Here is a 13514-nt window from a genome sequence, read left to right as displayed (position 1 = left end):
TTAAGACCAATCTCCTCAATCCAGGTATGTGGGGATGTGGGGACACAGAGAGGTAAAATGGTGGTAGTTTAAGTTTTTTGTTTTATTTTTGTGTACATTTTAAAAGTTATAAACTCCATGTTTAAATCTCTGTCCCTAAAAAAGCCTGAGCTATATAGTGATCCAGATATGACCATATTAACTCTTTCCACAAGGTGGTAGGGAATCCCTTTTATAAAACTATGGGTCTAAGCAAATGTTTACAATGCTGGCTCTGATGGTAATTAGAACACTACCAATTTCATTTTTGAAAAAGCAATATTTTAATAGTACATGCTTTGTCATTGCCCTGAGTCCTATATGAATTTGATCTAATATAACCTGTGTTCATTATCCATCAGGTGAAAGTTTCTCATGTTGCAGGTGTGGTACCTAAGAGGTTTAACCAACCTCTAGGGGGCAAACTTGCAAGTTGTAAGCTAGAACTGCTTTTAAGAGTTTAGGACAAAATCTCTACAGAGGGTTTTTGGGGGGTAGGGGTGGGGTTTCTCTTATAAGGGCAGGATGTTATAAAGAACGAGGGGAAGCCAAGAGCCTGTTTAAGAAAGTTCATATACCTTAAAGTTAACAGGAGTCATACCCCTGGGGGATACTGGGTGATCACAATCAGAGATGGACACAGTAAATGCAAGATCTCGCAATCCTTCCTTTAATGTCATGTAGTACTTCAACCCAAACACACACAGTATACATACCATAGAGAAAGGGACCTGAGGGCATGAGTCATGCATGGTGTGGTAGGTACAAACCCTGGCCCAACCCAAAGAAACATTCAAGGGTCTGGAAGAAGGATGGTATGCTCTTTCCCCTCGCCGTTTCCCTTTCCTACTGGGTTTAACCGAAAGTCCAAGGAAGAGGTTTTCCATCAGTGGAACTGATGAGGCCCCAGGGCCTTGGAGGGTAGATTTGGTTGTACAGTATTATAAAATGTGTTTAAGAAAAAAATAGCCCAGGCCTCCCAGCAGCAGCCCAAATGTCAGCTGGTCTGGCGGCCCAACCTCTACGTCTAGACAAGGGGAGAGGGTGATTGCTGAGCACTGGTGTAGGTTTATGATGGAGCAGCATAAGATTTACCCTGCCCTGTGAACATGTACATAAACATCTACAGCCCCCTCCCCTCAGCCCTGCTCTGCTGCAAGGAAGCTGCTGAGAGTGAGTGACAGCTGGGTACAAAGTGTCTGGTGAGACCAGTTATGGGGTCTAATGCAGTGAAGTAAGTCATTCATTTAGGACCTATTTTCACACAGAGGCAAGGAAAAACCAGAAACTTCTATCTCACCCTTTAAACTGAGATACTCCACCTTACACAATTATCTGTAACAAATGTCTCAGTTCAAATCACAGGCCTTAGCTTCTGCTAAGGCTTAAAGTACAAGAAACATATAATCTAGCTCTTCTCCTTCAGTGCAAGCTCTAGCTTTGTCAGCAAGACTGTTGCAGAAGATTTCTAATTGAGTCAGAAACATCTGCGGTGAGGAAGGCAGCTGTTGAAGGAATTCCAGGAGCATGAGACAGTTTGCAGAGCTGTCGTCAGTTTCCTTTTCTACTGATATCTTCCTCTTTCAGAGCAAATTTCCTCCTTAGGACCTCAGAGATAAGTACAGCAGGGTCCTCCTCCTTCAATAAACTCCGGTTCCTGGAGACACAGCAATATTTACTGAGTACTTACTCTGTCTTGTGCAGTGTTCTGTATCTTTGCATACATTATTTCACTAGATCCTCACAACACTCTTATGAGGTAGGTTCTATCACATTTTTACAGATGAGGAAACTGAAGCACAGTAAAGTTATACAGTTTGCCCAAAGTCACGAGTAACTGAGCAAGTAAGTGGTGAATCCAGAGTTCAAAACCAAACTAGCTGGTTCCAGATCTCATCTCTTAACTAGAATGCTTTACTCTTTCTTGAAATGCTATGAAATGTGGGCAAAATAAACAGTCACCATCTGCTAGAGTTGGCCTCTGGTGGCTAAGCTTTTGCTCCTACCTTCTGGCCCTGTATTTTCTTAGTAGCATTTCCCCAGAGGATCAGCAGGGAAAGTGACTGATGAGTCTTGGCTATTCTGACCTTTATTAGTTCTGGGGAAAATGTGTGTTGAGAGGGCTAGCCTGTGGCTCACTTGGGAGAGTGTGGTGCTGATAACACCAAAGCCATGGGTTCGGATTCCTATATAGGGATGGCCGGTTAGCTCTCTTGGGAGAGCGTGGTGCTGACAATACCAAGTCAAGGGTTAAGATCCCCTTACTGGTCATCTCTTAAAAAAAAAAAAAAAAAAAATGTGTGTTGAGGATTTCCTACTATCCTGTCTCCCCCTTAAGGGAGTTGAGAGATTTTTTTAAAATAAGAGATTCAGAGTTTTAGCAAAACATTCACATCATAAGGAACTCAAGGGGACAAAACCAACTCCAGATTAGGGTAGGCTCAAATTACCTGATACACCATACAAGAAAGTTCTAGATACCTGGAAAATAGTTTCTTAAAATTCTAGTGAACTTATATATACATACATACTAATGAAGGTGTTTTATGGTCATTAGGCTAGACATAAGGGCCAAGACTGATTATTAAACCTTGAAAGCAAAAACAAGGAACTGCCTTTGGTCTGTCACATTTCTGAACATTTGCTGACTGGAGTATTTTCCCATTCTCAGCCATTGACCCACCTCCTTCTAGTCCCAGGACACAAGTGGGAGGAGAGGCTTGTCAAGAAGAGTCTTTGGTCTAGTTCAGTCCAAGAGACAAGTAGAGAAAGTTTGAGAGTCAAACAATAAAACATTGTGACCAGAATAGAAAGCCTCAGGGCATACCAAAAGCAGCAGCAGCTGAATCTGGGAATGTGAGAGACCAAAGAACTGTGGGTGGGTGTGAATAAAGGCTAGGGTCAGAGAGGGAAGGTAAGAGTGACTTCCCTAAAGGGTCAACTGCCAGGAAGCAATGAGGGAGTTACTTAGCCTTGTCTGGTTTTCAGAGGGAAATGGGGCCCACAGGACAAAAAGGGATCCCTTGTACAGGTGAATAACTTTCCCTTTAGAAGGTAATTCATCAACTCAGGAGAAAGACCTTACCTCCTAGCTCCCAGAAGAGCTTTTTTATCTGCATTAATAAATACAGCTGCACAACCTGAGTGCTGGCATCAAGGTCTGGATGTCAAACTTAAATGCCCAGCAACCTGCATTTGAACAAGGTCCTCTGGTGAGTCCCATGCAGCTGCTCAGACCACACCTGGAGAAACACTGTGCAAGGTGGAGATTCACTCAGGCTGGAGCTCTAGGGTTTCTCTGTTAGATAAGTTTTTCAAGGTAGGTATTCCTCAAATTCCCTTACTCTTCATCAGGAAAACTCAGCTGAACTCCTTGAGGATTCTGCTTGTAGTAAGTTTAAGGTGTATTTTTGACAAATCTGAGCAATTCTGATGGGCAGCCAGGTTTAGGAAATACCTGTGAATCTCAGAAACCTTGTTCTCAAATCCCTGAATTTGCACGGTTGAACTGTATAATGGACCACTGTATTTTAAAGCAGAAACCCCCAACTTCATGAAATTGTCCTTCCACCAAAAAGTCTTACCAATTTGAGATACCAAAATTTGTGTCATGTAACCCTCCACTTTGAAGGGTAGGGCGTGAGGACAGTGTCACTAGGAAGGAGTGTTACTGTCACTAGAACTGGTGAAGCCACCTGGGGACAGAAGTTGGATTAGATAGGCCTTCTTGTAAAATCCCTACTAATCTAACATTTTGGTTGGGGTGACCTAACCCAACAGATGTAAACTATTGCTCTTCAAACTGGGGCCCCAGGCACTAGCAAGAGATAGTTAGCAAGCTTTGTGAATGACATAACATGTATGGCTACCACTGAGGACTTACTATGCATGTATGTTGTATTAGAACATTGGCCATGGGCAACTTAAAGAGTAAACAGATTACCAGAGCTCCTCATCAAATACTTACAGATCTTGACTCTGTTTCATACGGTGAAAATCCTTCAGGATACCCATCATGTCTGCAAAGCTGCTGGCCTTGGACAGAGAGACGCAGTCATCCTCTTCAGATGAGCTGCAGGTAGCTTTGTGTTCTGATTTGCAACATTCAGGGCTGGTGGAACAAAGCAGGGGGACTGACGGAAGCTCGGGGACCTCTACCTCAGTCTCCTCGGTGATGTCACTAATGACAAAGGAAGTTGTAGAGTGGAATGAGGATCCAAAACAAGGTAAGGGAGAAGAGACATTTGAACTTCCTGGAGATAAGAAATCTGGCGTTAATGAAGCCGAAGCTGAAAGAGAAAACAATAGGCATGGAGGACATTGGGGCTAGAATACAGTGGCAACATCTTCTCTCCATAGCACTGCCTACCAACTGTTCATTTCCTGGGATGACACCATGATATCCTGGGAGGGCCAGGGTGGTATCTGTAGCCAATGGAGGGTCCCTCTACTACCCTTTCCCACTCAGGTACTCAGGAAGATGTAGAAGCACTGGGCTCTTCCACTGTTCCAGGAAGGAAGAAAAACCCATCCCACAAAGGCCTTCCCTCCTAAAAGCTCCACAGTAGGCTATGGAGTGACAGTCCTGTCTTAGACAGAAGCAACAGTGACAGAGCCAAGGCCTGAATCTGAACTTTTCTCTAGCTGGGCTACTGCTTTTGACTATTCTCCTTTGAACCTTGCTATCTGTGAGCTAAAGAAGTGTTCTGAGCAAAACTAGAATGTTGACGGTGCACCTAGTTTCCCAAATTTTAGTGGAGAGAGTTTCCTCAATTTTTAAGTTTCTAAGAAACACTCTGATTTTTCATAAACACTTCTGCTTCTCTCTTGGATGACAAAAAGTAGTCAAGAAATGTAAATGGAAAATTTAAGTGTAATTCCTCCATAAAACTTCCATGAAAGGGAATTAAATACATGAAGATTTCAAAGAGAACATCATGATTTTCATGTGCTCTACCAACTGATAGGGTTTGGGAGCTATGACTTTGAGTCAATAAGGAATGAAAAAATGAGGACAGGAGGGATATGAGGATAAACCTGAGCATCTTGGAAGAGATCCACTTGTTGGTTATCCATGTCTTTGGTAAAGACAGGTCTCCCATCCATTTCCAGTGGTTCTGCCTTAACTGCAGACAGAAAGCTGGAGTGATGGAGAGGTGATATCAAGTAGAAAGGACAGGAAAGGGAAGACAGGTGTTTAAAGGGGCAGGAAAGGGAAGACAGGTGTTTAAAGGGAGATATGTCTCTTGGTGGTGGTGGTGGAAAATGCTCATTTCTCACACTGAAAAGGAAGCCACTGTGGAGGATATGATCTTAAAGAAATTTGGAAGAGGGCACTGGTTTTTGTGGCCAAGGCAGGGAATATACCTGGGTCACAGGTTAAGTGAAGATTTTGTTTGTAACCAAACCATTCAGCCCCAATCAGCTGGTAGAAACCATCCAAGGGGCACAACAGCCTCAGGACAACCCCAGAACACTGGGCCTAAGTCTCCCTGAACTACCATTTTCCTTACCCCTGCTCTGCCCGAAAGTTAGGGGAAAAGGGGCAGTCTGCTATTCTCTCGCCTTGGCTCAGGAGCTCCTACCTGCATCAGCTGCCACTATCTTTGCAATCTGGCTGCGTAAGTGGCTCAGCTCATCCTGCAGCTCAGTGGTACGGCTTAGGGCTGGCAGAGCTGGCTTCTTCAGGGCCAGGAGCCTCTCCTCAGTCCCACGTAGGTTGGGCACTGAGGCATTGCGCTGCATGACAATCAGAGGGCTGGGCTTCCAGGTGTGTCTCAGGGGGCGTGTATCGCTCCTGGACCAGGGAAAGACAAGTATGTCAGTCTGAGAGAGCCGGCCACTGCACCCCTTCTAAAAGTCCTTGCCTCCACTCCTATCAGAGTAACACAGTAAAGTTCTGTTCCCCTCTGAGCCCACGGATCTCATTCCTATTGCCCTCGACCTCTCACAAGTAACCTCCTTGATGCTTGCCACCTCTTCTGGGAGGGAGCTCCCCATACCCCAGCAGACTGGCTACTGCCTCAGTTACCTGACCCGGGCATATGTCTCCTCTTCATCTGCAGCAATCCAGGCGATGTCAGCCAGAGTAGGGACTGGGGGCACATCTCTCAAACATAGGTCAGAGATGTTGGGCAGGGTCTGTGGGGAAGCAAAATTCATCAACCAACATTTACTGACACCATGATGAGCCAACCAGAGACTGCAAAATATACAGGAGGGGCACCTAATCAGCACTGGGTATCAGGAAGGCTTCCTAGAGGAAGCAGAAGGTGGTTCCTGGTTGGAAACAGCTTGATAATGGGCTAGAAGCAAGAGAGTTTGTGGGATTACTCAGGCCAGTGGGACTGGCCTGAGTTACTTTTTTTTTTTTTTTTTGGTGACCGGTAAGGGGATTGCAACCCTTGGCTTGGTGTCGCCAGCATCGCGCTCAGCCAGTGAGCGCACCGGCCATCCCTATATAGGATCCGAACCCGCGGCCAGAGTGCCGCTGCGCTCCCAGCGCCGCACTCTCCCGAGTGAGCCACGGGGTCAGCCCCTGAGTTACTTTTTAATAGAGATGACCACTGTCTAAAACTATCTTGCCCTCTGATTCAGGTGGCAAGGTCATCAGCAACCTGTTACATCAACAGGGTAGTTCTCTTTGCTAGCTCTTTATAACAACTTTATGGCTAAATTGGAACCTACATTGTTACAACAATGTTGTTTTAGGCAAATCTGATAATTTGAATATTTAGATTTAAATAAAAAGAAATGACTAATTATACAAAAGAAACCATAGTGGGATTTCTTAAAATAGCCCCTCAACCCAAATGAACAAAAACCAAGAAATAGAGATGCTGAGTAAATGACACTATGTTAAGTTAAAAATTAGGAGGATTCAATGATATGTTGACTGATTACAGCAAAGTAAAAAGTATGCATCTAGAAAAAGGTAGAAAGGAACTACACTAACATTAATAGTTATTGTGTCATGACTGTGTGATTATAGGTAATTTATTTTCCTTCTTTACTTTCCATAATTACATATTTTTATATGGTTCAATTTAAAAATAAATCAGTAAGATTCCCTTAAGTAATATTTAAGGTAATTTAATTTACAATAGAAACCCAGGGATAATTAATAATACACACACCTACACAAGTTAAATTCAAACGTTTCTGCTACAAATTGGTATGTGGATCAGGTGTTTGATAGTTCCTGCTTTTAAATAGGGAACCTGGGGACTCAGGAATAAAGTGACACTCCAAGGTCACACAGAGGAAGACTTTGACTGACCCAGAAGTTACTGCTAAGATGGGCCATTTAGGGAAAGCCTCCATTTGCTTTCTTGGATTAGTTCTGAATGCTCCTTTGCTCTTGGCAATTAAATGAGTACTTATAAAGTACTTAGCACAGTGCCTAACACATAGATGTATTCAGTAAATTTTAGCTAGTATTACTAATACTACTCACACATAGTCCTGCTCTGTAGGAGCCTGTGTCCAGCAGCATCTGGCCTAAAGACTGGAGAGGGTATAAACAAGTGTGGGGCTACCTCTGTGGAGTCAGTCATACTCCTTAGCTGTCTTTTCCTTTGTTTCTGATGCTTCTGAGGCAGCTAGGACCACATCCTGCCCGTGCCCTTTAGGCAATTCTGGATAGCTGGCAATCTGGGTCATGGGACAGCTACCCCCCAACGCCCAACTTCCAACCCCATTCCTGACTCTAATACCAACCCTGGCACTACTTCTAACTCCAGGTCCAGTTCCTACACAGACTTTACAGATTAGCTTCATTCCTTTTTCTACCTGGACCCACATCCTTTCAAGAATATATTTCTGTCTCTTCTGTGTAAACATAAGTAAGTATTTTCTTTTATGTCCCAGCTCCCCAAATACACATACTTTAACCATCTAGCCTGGAGCTGATGTTTAACCATTAGTTCCTAGAGGGAGGCAGCTGGGACTAATAAATGCTACTTAGCCTTCCACTGCAGAAAGGGATCTCAGAATCTGTGCTGCAGAATGGATGCTAAGGGCTTCCTAGACACAGAGGTAAGGATGAAGTAGCCCAGTAAGAGAACCCAGATTTAGCCAGAAAGAGAAAGATGAGGAATTAACAGCCTTAGAGAAACACTAAAAACAGTGGCTAATGGGCTGGCTGGGTAACTCAGTTGGTTAGAACACAGTGTTGATAACACCAAGGTCTAAAGTTCGGATCCCTGTATGGGCCAGTTGCCCCTCCCTCTCCCAAAAACAGTGGCTAAGTGGCCAAGTCTTATGGCTCATGAAGAAAAGCGGAGTCCAACTCAGGAGTCACACACAGCACTCTGTCCCACGTAGGGACCTGCCAAGTTGCAGGCAAACACCTCACAGCATATATATAACTAGTCTGGAGATCTGGTTCACCAAGGGCCTTTGGCCTGCTCTGTTAAACTGGATTGCTAGAGCACAATGAAATCTGAGTCACTAAGCAGAGGCACCAAAGATGCAAGATTATTAGTTTGTAAGCAAACTGCAAGTCTCACTGTTGAGGTCACAGGTTGGTGTGCTATCAGGAAGGTACAGTGACCAGAATCCATTATAAGCACTTAAATATTTCTCAACAAAATGAAAACGTGACCAGGCAAGCAACTTGCCCTGGCAATGCCAAGGGGTCTGGGGCATGGAAACCATACTTTCATAGTCTCTGAGCCTTTACTGTCTTTGCCCTTTCCACATACTCACCTCAAAGGATGCCCGGGGACATGGCTTCAGGGGTAAATTGGTCCCAATTCTTCTCACTACACTTCGTGCAGCCCCATGTGGCTTGCTTTGCCAGATTGGGATAGTCTAAAGCAAAGAGAAAGACAGCCACAACCTCAGAGACATGAGTCCATCTATTGCCCCTGTCCTCTCTTCTCTAGAAGGGAGACTGAATTCCCCAATCCTAGGGACAGGGCACTCTCTGGGGTTAAGTCTCAATTATGAGACAGGGCAGGTTCCCCAGTCACCAGCCTTCACCTTGGCCAGCCACCCAAGAGGACACCTGCTACTGCTAAGGCAGTCAATGTTGGGAGGGCCCAGTGAAGGGATGAGGAGAATTAGCTGGATGTAGGGATCCCCTGGGCTTTCCTCCCCTTTCTCTGCACAGAAAGGCAGAAACACATCAGCTCCTGAAGTGCCCTAGACCACAGTTGGTTCTTCCTGGGGATCAGGGGTTGAAGGGTGACCTTACTCCAATTCTAGGCCTCCAGGGAGGAAGGAAGAATTAACTGCAGTCTCAGAGCCTCATACAGCACTTCAGCAGGCCCAGTGCTCACCTTCCCCACCATACCCCTGCCCTGGGAATGTGCCTTACCACATTAGCTTCCATTCCTGAAATTTCAACCAGCTCCTGCACTTGAAAGACAAGGCAGCCACAAGGCAGCTCGGGGAGGCAGAAGGCGTGACTCCTTCATATCAGGCCATCTTGGGGAACACCAGATTTCCCTTCCTGTGAAACAACCCCCACAGTAGGGACTCAGTGGCCACCAAACAAGACCCACAAAACCGGGCCCTGCAGAGCCATGACTAACACTAAGCCTTCTCTGATGTTTCAGCAGGGAAGAAAACCAGCCCAAGAGGCTGCCCTCACCTAACACTGGCTTCTTCAAATCCAGACCCATAGAGATTCTGTTCCAGACTGGCTGGGTGAGGCTGGTCAACCTGGGGAGCCTTCCTGGGCCCTAAAGTTTCCTGAGGCAAAACTTCTAAAGATGTAAATAGAATCCTTTGGTGGCTACAAAGCTCATGGGAGAGCCAAACTGTAGGTAAAGTTGAAGCTCAGCATTCATTCTTGAAGGAGATATAAAAGCACAGCATTATGCCACCCAGGCTAGCACTCCTGGGCCCCTGCAAGGGGGAAGAGTTAAGAGAAAACAGAACAGCCAGATCATGCCAATCTGTCTACTGGGCTACAGGGAAGAGTCAAATTTTTTTTTAATCTTGGCTCATTCACCTACTGGCTTTGTAGCCTTAGGCAAGTCATTTAATCTTTTTTTAAAGTGGCTTTAATGAACTGTTAAAACATGACACAGATGGGTGGAGTCACTCCTGACTGTACTCTTCACAGCTGCCCTTGCATGGTGAGTAGACGCAGTCAAGGAGCTCATTCATTCCCTTGTTCATCAAATACCAACAATACCCATTTGTGCCAGGCCCTGTGCTGGGCACCGTAGAGAGTACGGAAGGAGTAACAACACAGTCATACTCTCAAAGAACCCAGTCCAACAGAGAGATAGGACCTGAATATATAATTCTAGCAGAAGTTGAATATCACTACTTAAGAGAGGCACACTAGGCAGGTGGCCAGCTGAGTTCAGCCCCAAAGCCCAGTGGTGAGTCCAGAACGGGTAGAAAGGGAAGAAAAACAGCAGCAGGAGCACATGTCCAGCACAGGGATATGTAAAGAGGAACAGAGTATGATAAGGCTGCAAACAGACTGGAGATCAAGTCATGAGGGCTGGGAATGCCTGGGTGAGAAGTCACTGGGGAGCCCCAGACAGGCTCTGGACAGGAGAGAGACTGGACTGACAAAGCAGCTCTTTCTAGAGACTTCCCCTGGAGGGTCTCTCTTCCACCCTTGGGAGAGCAGGTGTTACTTTCTGATACACATGGGGAAAGGAAGCTGGAGAGGGGAAAGGACTCGTCTGAGGTCACTCAGTGGTCATGCCAGTAAAGTCTGGTCCAGGTCCTGCTGCCTCCCACATGGGCTCCATCTTCTCACCTCAGTTCAAGCCTTTTATCAAAGTCCCTCTGTGTGTCAGGTTCTGTGTGGAATGTCAGTGCCTGCCACAAGTTCCATGTATCAGTGCTTCTCTATTTCTCACTTTAGTCATTACAGCCACTTCCTCTCCAGCCTTATCTCTACACACTCAGTTTAGCTTAACCCTCACACAAGAGCCAGCCAGAGGATTCTTTCTGAAACACATTGCTAACCATATCGCTCATATGTTTAAAACTGGCTTGCTAAGGTGCCTCGTTAGCGCAGTAGGTAGCGCTCAGTCTCATAAAACTGGCTTGCTAGAGCCAACAGGAAAAAAACCTAGATTCCTCAGCATGGCTTGCAGGGCTCTCCACAATCAGGCCCAACCTCATCTTTTTCTGACCTCTGTAGCCACACTAACTGCAGACAAGACCTGTGTCGGCCCCTGCACACTTCACAGCCACCTCCTGCTGACCCCCCCTGCCCTCTGCCCTCCAGCCACACTGCCTTCTTTCAGCCTCCGACACACCACCTCTGAGCCACGCTACTGCCTCTACTGCACCCCCTTCACCAAGCTCATTCTTAATGTCTCTTCAGAGCTCAGCTCAGGCATCCCCTCCGTCCCTGCTCACCCCACAGCACGCCGCCTTTCTTTCGAGTCCTCCCACTACAGCAACGAGATAACTCTGGAATCTGCGGTGTGCAGGGAGGGCCGGGACTTACGCAGCGCACAGCGCGGAGTCCGCCTAGGACTTATGAAGCACTTAAACGTTTGTTGAATTAAGATACGAACGGAGAACAGTAACTGAGTTTGAACCCCCACCAAGTGTCACTGGCTAGAGGAAGGATCTTCCCCCAGTTCGCTGGCAACACTGGTTGGTTCTTACCACCTCCGCGCTCCCACGGCCCTTACGAGGCTGCTGTCACGATGTGCATACGCGCCTCTGCACCCCTGCGCCGGCGCCCCTCGGAGGCCGCCGCGCTCCGTGAAACTTTGCCGAGCGAGCGCACCGGCCATCGGGGACCGGGGCGAACAGTCTCCCCGCGAGGGCCCCAGGCAGCTGCGCCGGGGGGGCAGCCGCAGCAGGGCCCTTGCCCGGGACGCGCTTCGCCTCCCCCGCACCAGCCGACCCGACCCGGGCCAAGGTCGCCCAAGTCCTCGCCGCCTGCCCAGCGGCCCTTGGACTCCCATGGCCACGGAGCGATGCGGCTCCGGGCGGCCCGGCCCGCCGAGGAACGCGGCCGAAACGAGAGGCCTCTAGTCTGGATCGACAACCGTGTGCTGGGTGACTGGGACTAGCAACTACCCCGCGGGGACTCACTTTTCCCCGCTGCCAAGTGCGGCGGAAAACAGCGGCTCCCGCGAGAGCTCGCGCGGGAGCAGGAGCCGCAGAGCCAGCACAGCGCCAGTGACCGAGGCCCCGTCTACGGCCGGCCCCGAAGGTTGCGCTCCCGCCTCCCGAGCTGCCTTCAGACCTTTCCCACCTTAGACCCAGGCACCGGGACTCACTCACCTCACGGCCCCTCCCACCACAGCGGGCCGCCCAACCTCTAGCCCTCACTTCCGCCAACCCGCCCCCCGGAAGCGATTCTTCGCAGCTGCGCACCGAGGCGCGCCCCTCGGGAGGCGGGCTCACCTCAGGGGCGGGGCGAGCGCGGCCTCTGGGTGGGCGGGGCGGCGGGGCGGAGGACACGCCCCAAGGGGGGTCTGCCCACCGGGTAAGGTTGGCTGTGCTTGGAGATCCCCGAGACCTGATTCGTAGCGTCCTCACCGTGGTCTCTGCTTTCTTGTCTCCACGTTTAGTCCTATCTGACTTCCTGACTTCTGGAAGCCGAAGTCTGACTGCATCGTGCCTCGCCTCCAAAATATGCGCTCTGTTGTCTGCACCCGTACTGTAAACTTCGGAATTCTCACCCTGGCGTTCAAGCCTCCAGATCTGGCGCTTACCTTACCTCATCTTGCCCTGGTCCCCCTCACTGTTCATGCCTGCCCTGCAAGGCCCTCTGAAGTCTCTCTCTCCAGCAAGAATGGACAGAATGGGCCCCTTTCTCCTCTGACTCCTGCTCTCCAGCGCTTTGTAGCTTTCTATTCTCTCTCTCTCTCTCTAGCTTTCTATTCTTCTCTCTCTCTCTCTCTCTCTCTCTCACACACACACACACACACACACACACACACACACACACACACACACACACACACACGGTATATTCAGTGAGTTTGTTGATTAGATGGGTAGATTCATGGGCAAGACCCCAGAGGCACTGGGAGACCCACTTAACTTCCAGGCTCATTTACCCACTCCCTCTTTGTGCTCAAACTCTCACCGACTGTCCTAATCTCCATGGCACCTAGTTCCCGCGTTACATTTCCTCCTTTGCCCTCAGCACAGGGCTGTGCCTGGCTTGCAGGGCTGCAGTTCTTGATCCCAGAGCCTTTAATCCTTACCTGCCAGGGACAGGGCTGGCTTCGTGGGTGAACAGGCCTTGCAGCCACATGAGGCCCCATGCCCTGAAGAACCCTGTACTTGGCTAATGCTCTTCTGTTGCTCTCTTGAAATTACAATTTTCTAAAAAGGGGCCCTGCATTTTCACTTTGTACTGGGCCCCACAAATTATGTAGCTGGTCCTGGCCAGAGATACCAGAGCTCGCCCACCCAGAACCCTACTATATATATATTTTTAATTTATTTATTATCTTATTTACATTCTATGATGTTGTTGTGAAGCAGTTGGGAGGGGGGAGAGAGAAAAGGGGAAGGAAATAGGATGGAAGGAGGAAGGAGAAGGG

General features: G+C 47.9%; 1 protein-coding gene across 2 annotated transcripts; it reads right to left on the bottom strand.

Moving 5' to 3' along the window:
• Positions 1–665: 665 nt before the first annotated feature.
• On the bottom strand, positions 666–12319 carry MTFR1L (mitochondrial fission regulator 1 like). Of its 2 annotated transcripts, none has more exons than XM_063104936.1 (7): positions 12241–12319; positions 9341–9475; positions 8728–8832; positions 6050–6159; positions 5604–5815; positions 3986–4307; positions 666–1675 (listed from the first exon to the last, which is right to left on the bottom strand). In XM_063104936.1, exons 2-7 carry the CDS (start codon positions 9353–9355, stop codon positions 1570–1572), a joined length of 870 nt encoding a protein of 289 aa, XP_062961006.1. In that variant the 5' UTR covers positions 9356–9475; positions 12241–12319; the 3' UTR covers positions 666–1569. The 2 variants fall into 2 exon arrangements, with proteins under 2 accessions (XP_062961006.1, XP_062961005.1); XM_063104935.1 differs by lacking the exon at positions 12241–12319 and adding an exon at positions 12049–12222.
• Between the last annotated feature and the right edge of the window lie 1195 nt (positions 12320–13514).

The sequence above is a fragment of the Cynocephalus volans genome, chromosome 8, assembly GCF_027409185.1.
Source record: "Cynocephalus volans isolate mCynVol1 chromosome 8, mCynVol1.pri, whole genome shotgun sequence".
NCBI lineage: Eukaryota > Metazoa > Chordata > Mammalia > Dermoptera > Cynocephalidae > Cynocephalus > Cynocephalus volans.
Note: the sequence above shows the minus strand (reverse complement) of the source record. Positions and strands in the feature narration are given on the sequence as shown.

Bases quoted from the DNA above. Each gene is read 5' to 3' on its own strand.
- MTFR1L (XM_063104936.1), bottom strand. The intron at 4,308-5,603 runs GTAGGAGCTCCT...TTTCTCTTTCAG, and splicing joins GATAGTGGCAGCTGATGCAG to CTTCGGCTTCATTAACGCCA. The intron at 1,676-3,985 runs GTAAGTATTTGA...CTGTGTCTCCAG, and splicing joins ATGAAACAGAGTCAAGATCT to GAACCGGAGTTTATTGAAGG.